The sequence below is a fragment of the Cyprinodon tularosa genome, unplaced genomic scaffold (assembly GCF_016077235.1).
Source record: "Cyprinodon tularosa strain WSP-4 unplaced genomic scaffold, ASM1607723v1 ctg18, whole genome shotgun sequence".
Classification (NCBI taxonomy): domain Eukaryota; kingdom Metazoa; phylum Chordata; class Actinopteri; order Cyprinodontiformes; family Cyprinodontidae; genus Cyprinodon; species Cyprinodon tularosa.
The window spans coordinates 21,416-41,138 of NW_024038608.1; the positions used below are offsets into that span (position 1 = coordinate 21,416).

Genomic DNA, 19,723 nt, shown 5'->3' on the forward strand with positions numbered 1-19,723 from the left:
ATGTGAGTCAAGGCAGGTGAGCAAATACTTTTGGCAATATAGTGTATGTGTCATCCTCAAGCTCGGGTCCTCTACCAGAGGCCTGGGAGTTTGAGGGTTCTGCGCAGTATCTTAGCTGTTCCTAGGACTGTGCTCTTCTGGACAGAGACCTCTGATGTTTTACCTGGAATCTGCTGTAGCCACTCTCCCAGTTTGGGGGTCACAGCCCCCAGTGCTCCAATTACCACTGGCACCACTGCTGCTCTTACTTTCCACATCTTTTCTTGCTCCTCTTTCAGCCCTTGGTATTTCTCAAGCTTCTCGTGTTCTTTCTTCTTGATGTTGCTGTCGCTTGGGATTGCCACATCTATCACTACTGCCTTCTTCTGCTGTTTGTCGATCAACACGATGTCTGGTTGGTTGGATCTTGAAGTCCCATAGGATCTTAGCTCGGTCATTCTCAACTACCTTAGGAGGTGTCTTCCATTTTGACCTTGGGACTTCCAGCCCATACTCATGGCAGATGTTCCTGTACACTATGACAGCTACCTGGTTGTGGCGTTCCATGTATGCACTTCCTGCCTGCATTTTACACCCCGCTGTTATGTGCTGTATTGTTTCAGGGGCATCTTTGCACAGTCTGCATCGGGGGTCCTGCCTGGTGTGGTAGACCCTGGCCTCTATTGATCTTGTACTGAGTGCCTGTTCTTGTGCTGCCATGATTAGTGCCTCTGTGCTGTCCTTCAGTCCAGCCTTTTCCAGCCACTGGTAGGATTTGCTTATCCTTATTTGATATTTGATATTTTTTTATATTTGTCTGTGGTATACGCCGTGCAGCGGCTTGTCCCTCCATGATGGTTCTCCTTCCTCTTTCTTGTCCTCACTTTCGGTTTTCTCCTGCCTGAGGTATTCACCAAGCCATTTGTCTTTGGGGGCCATCTTTCTGATGTACTCCTGGATCTTAGTTGTTTCATCCTGGACAGTGCTCTTGACACTCACTAGCCCTCGGCCTCTCTCGCTACGCTTGGTGTACAGTCTCAGAGTGCTGGATTTGGGGTGGAACCCTCCATGCATTGTGAGGAGCTTTCTCGTCTTGATGTCAGTAGCCTCTATCTCCTCCTTTGGCCAGTTTATTATACCAGCGGGGTATCTGATGACTGGTAGGGCATATGTGTTGATGGCTTGGATCTTGTTTTTCCCATTCAGCTGACTTTTCAGGACCTGCCTTACTCTTTGTAGGTATTTAGCTGTGGCAGTATTTCTTGCCATCTCCTCGTGGTTTCCGTTAGCCTGTGGCACCCCAAGGTATTTGTAGCTGTCCTGAACATCTGTTATGTGGCCTTCTGGTAGTTCAACCCCCTCGGTTCTGATCATCTTCCCTCTCTTTGAGAGCCATGCGACCGCACTTGTCCAGTCCGAATGGCATCCCAATGTCGTTGCTGTAGATCCTGGTAGTGTGGATCAGTGAGTCGATGTCTCGCTTACTCCTGGCATACAGCTTGATGTCATCCATGTAGAGGAGGTATAACCTCTCTCACTGGGCATGCTTGTATAGTAGCATTTCATCAGTACCAAGTTTTCTGCTCTAGTCCATCTATGTCTTGTTCCAGTAGCCAATTTGTCATCAAGTTGCCCTGGTTCCCTAGCAACTGACGCGGACCTTGTTAACCCGGGCGACGTCCGAGCCGGTATGGCTCTTGTATTTGCGGTATCACTCATGTCTGAGGTAGGCCACTAAGCACAAAGGACCTTGCCTAAGGGTCCACCTGGATGATGTCCATGCCGGGAATCGAACCCCGTCGGTGTTACCTACCGAGCTATCCAGTTGCAACAATATATATATATATATATATATATATATATATATATATATATATATATATAAATCTTTTCAGTAAACAAAACAAAAATCGCAATTTTGAAGGGAAATTTTAACTTTTTCTTTTTTTACGGAAGAGCCACTGAAAAGATTAAAAAAAGTTATGTAAACTATGTATGTAACCATATATATATATATATATATATATATATATATATATATATATATAGCTTTAAAATAAAAAGTCTTTTTAATGGGCCTAATCCTCTTAAGAAAGATGTTAAAATTTCCCGTCAAAATAGCGATTTTTTTTTTTTTTTTTTTTTTTTTGCTTTTTAAAAAATTTACCATTATTTTGAAAGTCACTTGGACCGGAAGTCTCGTCACCATTTCCACCGCTGCTGAGCAGTGGCCGTTCTAATCAGCGCTTTCCCATTCAGTTAGCGGTGATTTATCTATCGGCGACCTCTGGAACGTCACTGCGCTTTAGCTCCTCGTATGTTTTATTTTTACCGACTCACAGCATCTATTCGGCTCATTCAACATCGCTCCTTAGTTTCATTTTAACATTATATGTGGAGCTGAAATGTGGAGGCGTGCGGAAATCCATTGAGATTACCAGGTTTCTGCACCACAGAACTCCACAGGTCATTTTATTTTCCAGGGGAGAAACCAGGAGGCGTAACCGTGGCGTGTTTAGGGCGGAGTGGATCTCTTCTAGCAATAACAGGGCGTGTAAGGAAGTTATACAGGCAGATAGAGAACAACAGTCACTTCAGTTTAACAAAGCATTCTTCCAGCTGCAACATGCCTGCTCAAAAGGTCTGCATCGTTGGATCTGGGAACTGGTAACTAAACTGTGTTTTGCTTTAATATATGTTTTATTGGTTTAAATTTGCATTATGATGCGATCAGCAGTTAACTAAAATAGGATTAGGCAGATTTAAACCTGCTGGGTTCATTTAATCTCATTATCTGTGGTCTGTTTAAATCCACAGACTTTAAGGGTGTAGTTCTCCTCTAAAAGTGCCAATCAGCATTTAACATTCAAAGTTCTGCCTCATTCATCTGCTTGCATTTGTTTAATGCTTTCTGATTGGCTGGAATCCTCCATCCAACTCTAATGAACCTCTGATCTCCTGCAGGGGATCCTCCATCGCCAAGATCATTGGCCACAATGTCAAAGGATCCAACCGCTTCGACCCCATGGTGAACATGTGGGTCTATGAGGAGATCATTGATGGCAAGAAGCTCACAGAGATCATCAACACTGAGCATGAAAATATGAAATATCTGCCAGGTCACAAGCTGCCCAAGAATGTGGTAGGGTGTTCCTGCTTTCTGTCTTCTTTTTTTCTCCCCTTCAATTGCATCTGGTTTCTTGTCGCAACAGGTTTAACAAATCCGCCATGAAAATCTTGAAGATTATAAGGGATAATAGATCTTGATCCGTGAGGAAAATTCTGCTCTGGAAAGTTTGGGAGCACAAGTATAAATATTGGGAGTGGCAGAAAGATGCTGGAGAACTGCTTCAATTCAGTTTAGTTTATTTATATAGCGCCAATTCACAACACAAGTCATCTCAAGGCACTTTACAGTTCAACAGATCATCCAGTGAAATTGATTCAAAGTTTTCTATCAAGGAAAACCAGTTGATTGCATCGACTCATTGACTCAAATGCAATCCCTCACTCTAAGCATGCTTGTAGCGACAGTGGAGAGGAAAAACTCCCTTTTAACAGGAAGAAACCTCCAGCAGAACCAGGCTCAGTGTGAGCGGCCATCTGCTGAGGCCCACTGGGGTTCAAGGAGACAGAAGCAGAGATACAAAAAGCAGCTGAAAAAGGAAACACACAGCCAGGCAGACTAGCTCCGAGCCAGCTCCCATGTCAAAGGATGAAGAGAGCACATCCAGCCAGTCACAGTCAGAGAAACAGGACTACACTGGAAAAATAGGCCGATCTCCAGCATCTATAAACAAAGGTGTTGATGGAAGCAGCGCAGCTGATATTTCTCTCCAGGATGGAGTCACAGCCAAACAGGAACAGACGAGGAAAAGCTACAAAGCAGAGAGAGCAGAACGTTAGAGATTGAACTAACAGATTCTGCATAGTGGAAGAATAGAGATAGAATGATGAAATCCACTATCCATAGATGGAATAACTTTGGAAATGTGCAAAACAACATATTTTAACATATCAGTCATTACTTGTTTTTTTTTTTTTAAACCAATGTAGATTATTGTGATATCCGTCTCACCGATTCTCAACCTACACTGACGAATTTATGGGGCCGATCGTTATTTATGATTCAATATTTGTCATTTCAAAGAGAAAGACAGTCAAGTAATGAGGTCACAAGATAATATTTTTGATAATTCAGAAAGCTCAACTCAATTCAAACCATTTAAATGTAATAAACCCTGGAGCACCAGTAATCTGAAGGAACTGCTAAACCAGAATACAAGAGCCTTCTGGTAGGAAGACAAGGAATTATTGAGGAGGACCAAAATTGACACACTGTTAAATGTTAAATGAAACTAGATTGGCCTGCTGACAGTTTTGGCCGATACCTACATGCATTTGCCGATTCATTAGAGCCTTCGGCAGCCATGCATTGAGATCGTGTAAAGTGGATGCCTCCAATTGCTAAAGTTTTCTTTATTTTTTTTTTTTTTATAGACACATATTTCCCTAATTTCCTTTAAGTATACAGAAGATAACAGACCATTGCTGAGGCTCCCTTGATTAACCTTATAGTTTGACATTAATCTTGTTCTTCACTTCTTCAACAAAATTCCAGAAGGTTTTTCAAATAATTCCCATTTTTGGAGACATGTTATGCGTTCCAGAGGTAAAATCTTAAGCATTTGCCTGGTTTTTAATGTTTTCTTTGATTTATTAGTAAAGTTTTATTTTTTGTTTCACTTGAGACTCGTGTAACATTTGTTATTTTGAGGCCTTTTTCCATGTGAACGGAGAAAGAAAAAGCTGAATCGGCTTAGAAAATAAGAATCTGCAACGTAAACGAGGGATCAGTTTGCCCAGAGGTTCTGAAAGTGGGGTTTGCAAAACACCTTTTATTGTAAGATTGCTTCCCAATCTATGGAAAGTAGGTTTTTATTTAAAAAAGTGAACATACTAAGAACTTATATGCTTCATGTGATCTTAAAAGATGGCCACTGAAGTATTGGCATGGAGGTATTACCCCATACTGAAGCAAAACAAAAATAATCTGAGCCCAAAATAAATCTTCTATTTTACACCAAAGTTTCACGACTGAAGTTTTAAAGCCATTTGCCTCCCTCTGCTTTCCCAACGTTTATCGAACTGATCTGAATCTCGCTGATTCGTCAGGTTGCTGTTCCCGACATCACCGAAGCCGTGAAGGGGGCGAAGGTTCTCATCTTTGTGATCCCCCACCAGTTCATCGGTAAACTCTGTGACGAGATGAAGCCTCATGTGACAGATGGAGCCATGGGAATATCCCTCATCAAAGTAAGATCCTGTTCGTGACCAAACAAAAGGGGAAGTTGGGCGCATTGCGTGATGAAGTTGGGAAATACAGAGTGAATCCAGGCCAGAGGTTCTGATGTTGAGTTGTTTACTTCTACTACTACCCCAGGGCGTCGATGAGGGTCCAGACGGGCTGAAGCTCATCTCGGATATCATCCGAGAGAAGCTGGAGATCGAGGTCAGCGTCCTGATGGGGGCCAACATCGCCAATGAGGTGGCGGATGAGAAATTTTGCGAAACTACCATCGGTTTGTTCCTTTTTTCCTCTTGGTGGTTTAAAATGAAATGGTGCCAATTATATTGGAACAGTATCAGAAGTCTGAGTCTTGTTTTGAAATCCTCTTGAATTCGATAAAGGGGCCAGAAACGAGAGGCATGGCCAGTTGTTTAAAGAGCTGCTGCAGACGCCGAACTTCCGCATCACTGTTGTGCCCGAGAGCGACACAGTGGAGCTGTGTGGAGCCTTAAAGGTACGCGCACGTTAACGTCTGTCTGACAAGCACCGATTTCCGCCTCATAGACTTACGTCTCGTCTCTGATGTTGACTCAGAACATCGTGGCGGTAGGCGCCGGGTTCTGCGATGGCCTCGGTTTCGGTGACAACACCAAGGCGGCGGTGATCAGGCTGGGGCTGATGGAGATGGTGGCCTTCGCCAAGCTGTTCTGCAAAGGCGAGGTGAGCTCCGGGACCTTCCTGGAGAGCTGCGGCGTGGCCGACCTGATCACCACCTGCTATGGCGGAAGGAACCGCAGGGTGGCGGAGGCCTTTGTCAAAACGTCCAAAGTAAGTCTGGGGAAAATCAGCTAGAATCCAACTGAAATACATGAGAAAAAGTTTATTTGAAATTGTTTTAATAATTCTTCATTGCTAAGTTAAACAAGCTAGCTACCAGATTTAGCATCCAGGACACAGAAGGAAAAAAGGCAGAATTTCTTGACATTTTTTGTTGACTTCTCCAGTCTATCGTCGAGCTGGAGGCAGAGATGCTCAATGGCCAGAAGCTCCAGGGTCCACAGACTTCGGCTGAGGTCTACAAGATTTTGGAGAAGCGCGACATGGTCAAGAAGTAAGTTCAAGCACAATTGGTTGCATCTTTACTCTTTCAAGGAATCATAGTAAAATGTTAGATACCAACAGTTAAGTTGGTTTGTTACGGCTCAGTGGGGATGTTTAATACAACTCCAGGATGATGTCACAGCAAACAAAGTTGCCAGATTAGGCTGCCATGATGTGAAAAAGCAGAGAGAACATAAAGTTAGGAGTTGAAATAACAAATATTGCAGAAATAGAGAATATAAGAAGAATGAAACAGTGAGGAAAAGTGATCCCTTGGTTCTCCAGCAACCTAAGCCTCTAGCAGCATTAATATAGATATAGAAATTGTTAAACTGATGCTTATGGGAAGAGATTTCTGTTTTTATTCTGTAATCAATGCTTTATCGTATTGTTAATTATCCTAACAAAGAGTAACCTTAATATGTAGCAACCTAAACAGATATAAAAACCTACATGGATGATATGGTTGATAAAGGAGAATTATGGCTGTAAGAGCAACAGGCTACTTAAAGTACGACTAGACTTGTGATGCAACCCACATAACTAATTACTTTACAGATTTACAGTTACAGAAGGAGAAGAACCAACGGGAAATGTTTTCCTAGGCTCATCTTCATTACTTATGACGCCGGCAATGACTTCCGACAAACAAGCCGAACGCTGTATCTGTTCATTTTCTCTGCCTAACTTAGAATAAACTAGTTATAAATTAGTTCTATTTAAGATTAATTTACTATAAAAAAATCTATTTTTTCAAAAGTGTGTATTAAAGACATCGCATTTAGGCAAAAAGACGGTGAAAAATGAGCCTCAGCGTAATATGTGAAACGTTTCTTTGGCTGTTCTAAACAGGGTATTGCTCATTACAGCTGATCCTGGCTCATATTATGGTCTTTTGTTCTGAAAATGTACTGCGAAAAAAAAAAAAAAAAAATATATATATATATATATAAGTAAATTTTATGTAAAATAAACCTTTATTTTGAACACATAGGTGAAACAAAATAGCAATGGATTAATATGACTTATGTTTCCAATAAGAAACAAAACAACTCATCCTATATTAAGTGCAATATATCTATTTATCCTTTTTTAAGGGCAAAAGTACTCCTTCCATTAGCAGGGCAGCGGTTTTTCATACTTAAATTAAGAGCAACAAACTTATTTCAAGAAATTTGACACGTTTTTAGAAAAAAAAAAAGTCAGTTCTTATGCATGTGCTAACAGAAGAGACTAACTGTCGTCTCTTGGATCAGTTTGATAGTCTGTCTTCATCGTTTGCTTTTGCAATTATTTAGAAATTACAGGCTGCTTTAGAGTCTGCAACCTTAACCTAGTGGCTCACTTAATATACGAAATGATGCAATGTTGTCTAGTGTTTATTTTTTATTTTTTTGTGCATGAGTTTTATTCTTTTGTTTTTTGCTCCCATGAAAAAAGCCTTTACTGATTAGTGTTTATCTATTTGGTAGGGACAAAGGTTATTTTTCATCAGCTCACCCTGGACAAAACTTGTTTCTCTAGAACCAGCAAAAGTTGAGCAATGGTTAGAATGACTTTGTCAATCAATAAATCTGTCAATCAATGAAAGATAAAAAAGGAAATACCATCAGTATAAACAATTGTATTGGGGAAACTACATGCAAATTAAATAAAGGCATAAAAATTCATTAAAATGAACGTAATTGTTCATATTGATGGTAAAAGAAACACAGGAAGGTTCTTGTACATAATGTTGACAGACATGGGTGAAATTATGATTTCAAAGCATGCAAATATTTTTAATATAACTCTTTTATATAAAAGTTAAACATGTTTTCTACTAGTTCTTCAGTTTTTGTCTCATATCTCTGCTATCCATCTCCTGGCAATAAGGGATACATGGCATGAACTATTGGCCAATTAGGGGTGCAACAGTCCATGTAGATTAAAAACACATAGTTTTACAATTATTATGAGCTTGGATATATAAAATCACATTCAAAGATTGTATTTTTTCCTCCTTAAAATAAGACTTTACAACGTTATTGAAAGCTTTATAATTCGGAGGAGGATCTTGAAGTGGATATGCTGCTCTATAGAGCCAGTGAAGGTGTTTTAGTAGGGATGTTACACAGAATGTAACTCACACTTTTGAAGAACTCACATCCTGGCTGAGAGTCTAATAACCCAACACGCAAACGCACGCATGCACATGAAACCAATTCAAAGATTTGTGTAAATGAATACCCTCCTAGATTACACGACCAAAGTGAAGAACAAATGCCCAACTTAAAGTAACAGATTCCCCCACCGCCTGTTTGCTGATCCACCTTCTCCAAGACCATAAAGACACGGAGACATAGAACTTTAGCGGCGATGCAACCATCTAATCAGTGATGCAAAAAGAGAGCTTCTCAGGAGTAATGGCGGTTATAGCCAATCATACCAGAAAAGACGGAGGTCCAATCTGGAGCTTGTGGGCGGTCCAAACTCAGGGAAGCGGGCTTCAGGTTGACTTCCATTTTCCTTTTGGTGCTAGTGCTCTGCAAGTGTCTGTTTACTGTAGCGTAACATTGATTTTTGGACAGAAAAAAGTGCAGGGGACATGTCCCCTGTGTCTCCCCCTAAAATTCAACTGTGTTAACAGATGTGCTGCGTAATGAATCAATTATTTTGTTGATTTATTCAAACCTATTATAATTAGCGGATGTTCTGATTGTCTGAGGAATAGAGTTCCAATCCTGCCTAGCTGTAACCTAAAATGCACTCTTCCCGTAAACCAGGCGTCCTCAACCTCGGTCCTCGAGGCCCGCTGTCCTGCAGGTTTTAGAGGTTTCCTTGCTCCAGCACAGCTGATTTACATTGAAAGCTGATTAACAAGCTTTTGTTCTACTGCACTCATTATAATCAGCTGTGCTGAAGCAGGGAAACCTCTAAAACCTGCAGGACAGCGGCCCTCGAGGACCGACTTTGGGGATGCCTGCCGTAACGGAACAATACAATCTCCCCAGGTTGCCCCACTTGTTAAACCAGATGTGTTGCTCCTCGTATTTATCGAATAAAATTCACCTGAAAGATCAATATTCCCATAAAAACTGTGAAATTAAACACAGAGCTGAAACCTATTCACTGCAACTTTATCTATTTAACACTCCTGACTAAAGTTCTTACTTTTTAAATCAAACATTTGATTTAATTGCACCTAAAAATGTACATTTTTTGCTTCTCTTTTTAAAGCTCATCATTAAAGTCTGCTAAAAACTTAAATCATTATGACTGATGGTTATTGTAGGAAGAATGACTTTGATCTGTAAGGCAAAGAAAAATATTTATGATGTCTTATGACCAAAAATGAAAATGTCAATAAATTACCAGAAATTACATTTAAAAAAAATCTGATTTATTCATTTGTTTAGAATAAAAATAGCTTTAGCAATTTAAATTCTGTTATTTTAATATCAGTGTTGTTCTGTCCATGGTGCAGAGATGCATATTTATGTTAAATATTTCCCCAAATAATTTTTTCAACCTGTTTTCTTTCTCTGTTTGTTGGATAGGTTTCCTCTGTTTGCTGCCGTCTACCAGATTTGCTATGAAGGGAAGGAGGTGAAAGAGTTCATCACCTGTCTGCAGAATCACCCTGAGCACATGTAGGGGTTTACTGTGAAGGTTTCTCCTTCTGCAACCTCAACTTCCCACCACTAGAGGGAGGCAGAGATTCACTAAACAGAAACATACAATACAGCATATAATCAGGCACCTGAAGAGGATTTTCAACATATCTTATGGTGTTTTTTTTTTAGTTTTAGCTTTGTGGGAACATTTATTTATATGAATTATCTTTGTTCATATTTTAATAAGTCCAAATAAGGCAACTGCCTCATTCATATTACTCCCTGAAGTGTCTTCACTTTTTTTTACTTTTTTATCACTACATGATGTATATCACTGATGTCAGAAAACCAGCAATGGATGTTGTTATTTTTTTTTTGTATCTGGAGTTGTTTTCTTATTAAAACCAATTCCTGAGAAGCTGCAGTATTTTGTTTTCTTTGTACGGAAAATTTTTAACATTACAGCAGTTACATCACACCGTTCAAACCTACATTGTCTATTGTGCGCATCTAAGGAATATGTGCGCAGTAGTGAGAAAGTTCTGCACAATGTGTTGATGTTCACTTTTTAGCGACTCAATTATGTTTTAACATCCGAGGCCGACCTGTTATGATCAGAAAATATTTTCCATGAAAACCATTTTAACTATAGAAAAAAAGTAGACTAAAAAACAGCTTCTTTGTCCTTACTCTTTAGACCTTGTGTATTAAAACCCACTTCCATCCCTCTCAAAAAATAAGCCCAAAAAATCTGGAATTTCATAATTATTGGTAAGTAATCACATAAAAAGGAAATAATGTATACTTTTTTGAGTTAATATAATATGACACTATGTTATTATTATGAGATACTTTATTTTTCTGATTTTGCATTATGGAATTTGATTTCTTAAAATCAGTGGTCGGACCTTCGTTTATATAGCAATAAAGCATCTTAAAATGAGGTTAAAATAAAGACTTGGGCATTATAATTTCAATTATTTACAGTAAGGTGACCAGATTTCTGAAATCAAACCTGGTGACATTTCCAGCTCATCAATAACAATAAATAAATCTTATCAAGGTTAAATTTAGAAAATCGGGACACTAATGGTTTCATGTAAAAATCAATTGTAAAAGGCAGGATTGTGCCTGTTAGTTTTTCTTTTGATTAATAAAATGGATAAATCAAGAGTGTTAATAATAAAAAACTAGAACTGTGTCTATGGGTTGGGGAAAGGTGTGGGGGTGGGGATAGAGGTAGGGGCGGAGCTAGAAGGTGGGCCAGAGGTGGCCATGGCCACCCTTAGCCAATCATGTGGCCACCCCACCATTTTTCCCCTCTAATACAGACAGTGGCAGCAGTCATACTCTGAAGGGGGGTGTTAAAAGTTAATAAACATTTACATTTTTCATATATTAACAATTACTTTACAACAGAAACACTGTGCTTAATTATGCACATCAATATACTAACATTAAAGATGATAAATACAGAATTCAAGCTCTTTTCAAAACTAAATTTTGAATTATTTGGGGGGTAAAGATAAATTAATATGTCTCTGCAAGACATCTAGGAGTCTTCAGTGAAATCAGAGATAAATAACTACTTTAATAATAACTTAAACATTCATTAAATGTGAATATTAGTACATGTAAATATCTTTTTTTTTTGCAGAATATACTATTGATAGAAGAAGGTAATGACAATGTAAAAGTTTTTGCCCCAGAACTCAAACCTGACAGAATCTTATCCACTATACCTTTAATGTAGAAGATATGGAGGTTTAAATATCTGCATTTATTTGTCAGCAAAGGCTGTAGACAGTATAGTTTGTCTTTATTTAGAAAACATGGATGTTGTGCTCGTTCCTGTTGGAACAGTGTAGATTGACCCTGAGGTTCGGGTCCCTTTCGGACACCCCTCGATGTACATTGGTTATTGACTGGCCGCCCTTATTAGGATTTTCTGGCTATGCCTCTGACTAGAGGGGTCAAGGGTGGTTACCGGGGCTTTTTCACGTTAGTGGAGCCTAGAGATCTCTGTCGCCCCCTAAGGGGAGAGTGACATGAAGAGAACAAAACTGTCCGCACCAGGGCCCTGTGCATCTTAAAGATTAATTTCTCCCACTAATGGGCTATATGCACAGCTCCACTACTTCCTGGACTTCTTTGTTTAATTATTTCATTACCGTTCAGGTTAAATAATCCAGGTGTGTCAGGCTGGTTACTGAGCACCTTTTCTTTCTACCCCTTTTCTGACTTCTGCCTGCTCTGTTTAACTCTTCTATGTTGATTTTTCTTCCTTCTCTCCAACTGTTCTTTCCATCAGTGCTCCTATGTTCCTCCGCTCTCATTCAATCTTTTAATCATCGGTCCTATCTACTTCCTCTCCGCTTCTATCCATCATACAGTATCCTAAAACAGAAACATAATATAATCACAATCCCTTCTAAAAAAAACATTAGAATGTACGACATGAAAATGTACGATTTAATAGTTGAAATAAGATTTTTGTTTCACACAATATTTAGAAGTCGGTTATTTTTAGATCAGATACTGCACTGCAAAAAATGTTAATCTAAATGAGTCATTTTTGCTTACATTAAGTGCATTCTTGAATTGAGAAGGTAATTGAGATACTGTGCCAATGGAACAAGACAAGTTACATTTAAAATAAAAAAAATAAAAAAAAGGCTTTGTCTTATTTCAAGTGCATATAACTTATTATCTTGTTTTAGGACTAAAAATACAAATTCCATTGGCAAATGATCTTATTTATGTATTCAAATTAAGGGCAAATACACTGAATTTAAGATTTTTTTTGCAGTGTGGGGTTATTCCGGTATAATCCTGTCATACAAAATATAATTATGATGTCACCTGATTAAACACTAAAAATGCTCATTACCACAATATATGTAGCTACAGTTTTCCTGTTACTGCGTCTGGCGTTTTTCATGAGAAACTTTCATAAATCCAAACTGAGTAGTAGAAAAAGCACACCTGAGCCTGGAAGTCTATGCTTATAAATCACAACCATAGATCAGAAAAAACAGCTTCTAAGAACTCTTCTTGTAAAAACTGTCCTAAAATATAAACTTATGGTCATCAGTTAGTTCTAAAACATATTTAGAAGAACTCTTGTTGGCCCCTGAAGAACCTCTGTACCAGATTAGTGCCTTACAAGGAGTTTTTAATTGTTCTTTCGCATTTTATCCGAGTTTCTTTTGCTTATGCCAGTTGTAACCTATGGTCTGGCTTAATTTTTGTTGATTAGTTTGCTTTATGTTACATTTTGGGTCCTTGTTTTTAGTAAGGCAAAACCCATTGGAGCCATGTTTTATTTTATTTTAGGATTGACACACTCAACATATAGTGATAATCAATTGTTTTGCTTCTTCTGTTTTAAAAGTGCTGCGTTCTGTTTCTCATCTTTATATTAACATCGGTTTCTGCATGCAACATGTTCATGCACTCGTTCTACCTTATTAACAGTCTATACAGAACATTTCGCGCATCATTGATCAAACAGTCAAATCAGGGACATTTCTTGGGACAGCTTTAGCCCGGGACAGGTGGTCCAAAACGGGGACTGTCCCCGGAAATCTGGGACGTCAGGTCACCGAAATTTACAGAGGCCCGAGAGGTACTATGTAGCATTCTACATGCTAACATCAAAAATGCAAGTAAGAAAAAGTTGAGCATTTAACTTGTTACCGATACCAACTAACTGATTAGAATTTTGTTTCAAATTGTAAGTTTAGTCATACAAATTAGTTGCTGAAAAATCCTGCATGACTACTCTTTGCATCTAAGCTAGTAATTTTAGCATTTCATATTACTGTTTTAGCAACCATACAAGACACAATCACAATTTTTGATGATTAGTCATCTTAAATCAGAGATTTATTGTGGCTGGTTAAAACAAGTCAAGTGGTGACTTGAACTCATGAAAAAATGGAGCCATGGCGGAAATTCAACTGAAGAAACTCATTGCTTTCCTTCATTCACCTATGACACAGCTAATCAGCTTTGAACCACGCCTCCACGAAAGCCAATAGGCATCCAAAGTTCATCTTAAAAGGCCTCCGATACCTTCATTTGCTCCTGTGCGCAGGTGGTGGATGCGCTGTGACTTCATTCAGATGACACAGTTTCAACCCACCTCAAGCCCCTCCTCCACCCTCGTAGCTAAAACTTCATCAGAGTTTCATTACTCCCGGACTCTTACTGTATTCCGCGCCTCATTTCAACCAGTTGAGCCTGGTTCTGCCAGAGGTTTTCCTCTCCACTGTCGCTTCATGCTTGCTAATCATGGACAGGTTCTCTCAACCTGTGTTTTCCAACTGGACTTCCATCTTCCAGGTCCCTGAGTGAAGCTAGTATCAGCTCATGCAGTCCACCGGATCTCCCTATAAAGTTCAGCATACCGTCTCGCTAATCAGAAGTCTACAGACTAACCAACTTGATCTATCTCCACTCCACCCTCCACCCCCAGTTTCTGGCCTGGGGGGGAAACAGCCCTATTCTTTGCTCCTGTTAATGCATATCTATCAAAATTAAGCACTATTGTCCCTGCCGAGGTCTGAGCGCCAAACACAAAGTAATTGTATCAACATAAATTTCTCATAATTGTCTTTTCTCGTGATGTGAGTTTTTCAGATTGAAATCACGTTATCCAATGTGGATTAGAATGTTTGCTTTTGGACCAGTTCTGAATGATTTACAACTTTTGGAAAGTTTTATCTAATCTAAAGAATAGCTGGGAAAAGAAAAACAAAAAACAACTATTGTTTTCACGCCAGCATTCAGGCAAAGGTGTTAAGATCCCATGTTATTCCACTCTTTGTATATAAGTAGAAACCTTACAACTACATTTTATCGATAGGTAAGTCTTTAAACAAATATGAGTTTTCCAAATCATTGATCACAACAAAATATACTGCCTTATTATATCAAGCGAAAACATAGGAAAAAGACATGCAACAGCATGTTATGATTTGAAGTAGCTCTGACTGATTTACAGCCTTATCAGATCTAAGAAAGTGCTAGAAAAACAGATCAATCTAAAGAGACAAAAGGATTATTGTCATCCTAACCTGTGAACACAAAATAATGTCAACGTTACGTCAATGGAATGATATTGTTGACATCATTTTGGCAATCCTACTTGATACATTCACGAACATTCATCGGTTAAGAGTTGTCACTCTATCCAATCCTTCCCTGAAGCATGATCTCTCCCATATGTTTATTCAAACAGGGACAGTGGAAACAACACGTTAAACAAGACAAAGTCAGGAGAAATGTGTGATCCCAGGTGTATGCTAATTTCCACCACCATCGGCTCATTTGTGCATTTGTACCAGAAAAACATACAGATTGCCACTGAATGTGATTCAGGAAATGGTACCAAAAATAATTATTTATATCCTTAATAAAAAAAAATAGCTTATTAAAATACATTTTTAGATTCTTTCTGTTTATTTTTCTGCTTGTCTGATGTCTCAAATCCACACAGTGTGTCGGCTTGGGCTAAATATGATTGTACGTATTTAAATAGGTATTTTGTTTATCTCATACGTTAGATTAAACAACTGCTATGAAATGGGACAACAAAACCCAAAGCAACATAATTATATACAATTATGTAACTGGAAAGTCTCCTGGCAAACATTTGGTACATGGGGTAGGTTCGGGATAAATTGTGTCGTGTTGGCTGGCCAATTGAGGGCGCTAGGGCGCCGCCCCACCCACCCAATGACCCTGATTAAGACATCAGGGTAACATAAAGATACCTAATTGGATAATAAAAATTGTTCATGTATATTTATGGTTCAGGATAAATTGTGTCGCAACAAAGCTTTCATGAATGTGAAAGTTGCAAAGGATTCGTCATGTGTAAAGTGCCTTGAGATGACGTGTAGTCAATTTGCATTTAAATCAGTTGTGGCTGGCCAGTAGAGGGTGCTAGGGCGCCGGCCCACCCACCCAATGACTCTGATTAAGACAAAAACGATTTAGTTTTAAATTAAATTTTGAAATATTTAGAAATATATGAATATACATTTTTTAGATGCGCAAGATAAATATTTTATCTTTAATGACAAAAATCTTTGCCCTCTCAACTCAAGTTAAATGTTGTAAGTGCGCAATCTGCAATGCAAAGGTAAAGGAGAGCCCGAGAGTATTTGCTCTTCACCTCCCGCCACAGCGCAGACTTTTTGCGGGTGATAGACAGGTCGAGTCGAGGGATTATGAAACTCATTGGAGAGAGAGAGAGAAATTCTAAGGCCTAGTTTAGCAAAAGGGCTCGGCTAACTGCATGCAGCGAGGCTAATGCTTTATAATGCTTCCCTGCCTCTTTTTTCACACGTCAGGATCTGACCCAGCATGGATAAAGACAGGCAGGACTGATATATTTGGAAGCAAATCATTACCATATTTCAAATGAAAAAGCATTTTCAGAAATGCTTTTTCATTTTAGGAATGTGGCTGCATTGTTTGACTCATAAATAAAATTAGTAATCAATCATCCTATTTGCTTTTTAATTTTATTCTTCAAGACTGCTTATCCTTTTACTTAATTAAAATGAAAAAGAAAAAGACATTTCAAATTTATTTTTCAAAATTAATCTGATGATTGATTTCTAATTGTATTTATGAGTCAAGTAATCCAGCCACATTGACATTTTAGATTTCAAATTGAATTTTGGTATGTATTTGCTGGGGTACATTTTGAAAAATAAATCTCAAATGTCTTTTTGTTTTTCATTTTAATTAAGTAAAAGGATTAGCAGTGTTAAAGAAGAAAAGAAAATGCAAACAGGATTATTGATTACTAATTTCATTTATGAGTCAAACAATGCAGCCACATTCTTAAAATAAAAAAGCATTTCTGAAAATGCTTTTTTATTTGAAATATGGTAACAATTTGCTTCCATAGATTTAAAGCACTTTTTAAAAAAGGCAAGGAAGAATGAAATCTGGGATTCACATGGAAAATAATATAATATAGTGTACTTTTTCTAGATGTTTGTTAATCTGCAAAGTTGCTCTTAAATAATCACATTCTCAGAAAATAAATCGTTTTTATATGTTAAAAAAGTATAAAGCTGACAAATAGCTTCTACATTATTAAACTGATACATAATTTTTTTTACAATCGTGAAACAATATTTGAAAATGCAAAACACAGATTTATCATCCAATGTGATGATAAATTTGCTTTTATAACGTGTTTTTATGATGTTTTTTGTTTTTGGTATTGATATAAATATAGTGGTGTGATAACTTAGTATATGTTTGATTGGTTTTTGGTATGCATCTATTTTGAATGTATAGCCCCCCCTGGAGAACATAAAGATAACTAATTGGATAATAAAAATTGTTCATGTATATTATAAGGACAAAAATAGTTTTATCCCCTGTTTGGCCTCATGTTAGCATCCGAAATGAACATTTTACCATTTTAGCTAACTATTGTTTCTTTATACTAGTACCTAAGCAAAGCTAGCATATGTGCTAGTACCCCTATTAATTATAGATAAGTGTTAAATTTTCAAATTTTTTGTTACAAATAAACTGAACTAAAATCAGACTATTTTTAATGGAAAATCTATTTAGTATGATTTTTCAAATGAACATGACAATAAAGTAGGGTAAACAGTTATTGTTTATGCGATTTTATGTGCTTAAACCCTGTTTGCCTTAATTTATCATCTACCATTAGGATTTCACCAATTCAGCTAAACATTAAGCAAAACTGTAAGCCAGAATATGTACAAACTAGCAGCTGGTAGATACTCCTATCATTGATGAATGTTACATTTTCTGATAATTGATCACAAATAAAGAAAAAATAACATGTTTTTATGAGGGAAAATCAAATCAGCATTAAAATAAAAGCCAGAGAATCACAGTAAAGTTGAAAAAAAGAAAAAAAATATTGATAGACTATACTGTAGAGGCTTCAATAAACCCTATTAATACCAGTGAAAATCTTCTTCTATGAGGAATATTTTCATGCCAACATGTCCCAAACAGGCTTTGGTAAAAAGGTTATTTCATTTTATTTCCCTTCTGTTGTCAGCCACCAAGTTGACCCTTAGGCTACTACCACCATGTGTGCTATGGCCATTTATTCCAACATAGAAACCTATATTGGTGATGATAAACTTGATAGACTTTTTTTTTTTTTCTGAAGGGGCCCTACTTATAAAGTGAGCGTTGAACAAATCTAGTTAGGTAGACCCCTCTATCTCATTCTCCATCCCTCAGTGCTGGCTAACTTTCAGTCCTATCTGCCTACAGGCTGACAGGCCTTCATGCCATGGCCAGAACATCCAAGGACATCAAAGGCCTCATTGGAAAGCTCAGGCAGGGTGATGTGCATGGCCCCACAATACGCCAGGAGGGACTCACACAGGTTCCCATGAGAGAACCCGGTCCTGTTGGTTCTGATTCCCTCTGCACCGCCACGGCTCCTCTCATCTCTGAACAGCGACTGTCATCAGGCGGTTTTTGAGGCAGCCCTGAGAGCCTTTCGGTGGCTTGACGCGAGCCCAGATCTTCTGTTTCAAAGACAGCGTCCACCTTCAGATGATACCCAAGCTTGAAAGAGGAGCTTAATCACCAAGGTAACTTGTCTGTTGTACACACATATGCACTGTCCTAAACGAGGAGGTCCTTGGGAAAGGGTAGCAGTAAAACAGCATGGGTTAGGCTCTGTGTGGCTCTTAGATATGCTTCTCTCTCCCTTGTTTCCCCCTTTATGGGAAAACCTGAGGTTCTTTCCAAAAAGGGAAAGTCAGGAGTTAAACCACAGAAGAAAATAGTTTGTCGGCTTCTGTTTTGCAGCGACACAACATGAGACCCATCCATTATGAAAAAGTGAAACGTTTTGGGAATTTTCCATATTTACTGTAAGTTAGTTGATCTCCATCTTTGGCCAACATGTTGATGTACATCTGTCAACGCTGCTAAATCTGGCTGATTAACCCGTTGTATATCTTTTATGTGACGTGGTGAAATGTGTAAACGGCAGTTTGTGGTTTTTGTGGGTCTTACATTACAAAGGGATCCAGTTTGCTGCAGGAGAAAAAGCAGAAGACAAAAAGTTTTATGAAGTGAAAACAGTTTTATGTCCATTATGTTCCTGTTTATAGAAAGAAGAGGTCTGATGTATGGAAATAATTTAAGTTTTATCCATCGATCAATCCAACATCATCCATCCATCCATCCAACATCATCCATCCATTCATTCATCCATCCATCCAACATCATCCATCCATTCATTCATCCATCCAATATCATCCATCCATCCATCCAACATCCATCCATTCATTCATCCATCCATCCAACATCATCCATCCATTCATTCATCCATCCATCCATCCATCCAACATCATCCATCCATCCATCCATCCATCCAACACCATCCATCCATTCATTCATCCATCCATCCAACATCATCCATCCATCCATCCAGCCATTCATCATCCTCCATCCATTCATTCATCCATCCATCCATCCATCCATCCATCCATCCATCCATCCATCCATCCATCCATCCATCCATCCATCCATCCATTTATGGTTATATAAACAATCTTATACCTTTAAAAATTCTCTACTAAGTTTATTTTTATCCTGGAATTTTCCTCAAAAGCCTACAAAAATCCCTGAAAATTTAAGCTGCTAAAAAGTTAGAAATGTTAACCACATAAAGTTTTGCAGAAAATGCAGAAGATAATGATCTCAAATGTCATTTTGT

The 19,723-nt window shown here is 38.3% G+C and overlaps 1 protein-coding gene across 1 annotated transcript; it reads left to right on the forward strand.

Annotated features, from left to right (window-relative positions):
- The first annotated feature begins 2,195 nt into the window (after nucleotides 1–2,195).
- LOC119781602 (glycerol-3-phosphate dehydrogenase 1-like protein) lies at nucleotides 2,196–10,387 on the forward strand. The gene is made up of 8 exons (XM_038282156.1): nucleotides 2,196–2,646; nucleotides 2,944–3,121; nucleotides 5,155–5,295; nucleotides 5,423–5,561; nucleotides 5,671–5,783; nucleotides 5,864–6,097; nucleotides 6,274–6,380; nucleotides 9,910–10,387. Exons 1-8 carry the CDS (start codon nucleotides 2,606–2,608, stop codon nucleotides 10,004–10,006), a joined length of 1,050 nt encoding a protein of 349 aa, XP_038138084.1. The 5' UTR covers nucleotides 2,196–2,605; the 3' UTR covers nucleotides 10,007–10,387.
- The last annotated feature ends 9,336 nt before the right edge of the window (nucleotides 10,388–19,723 follow it).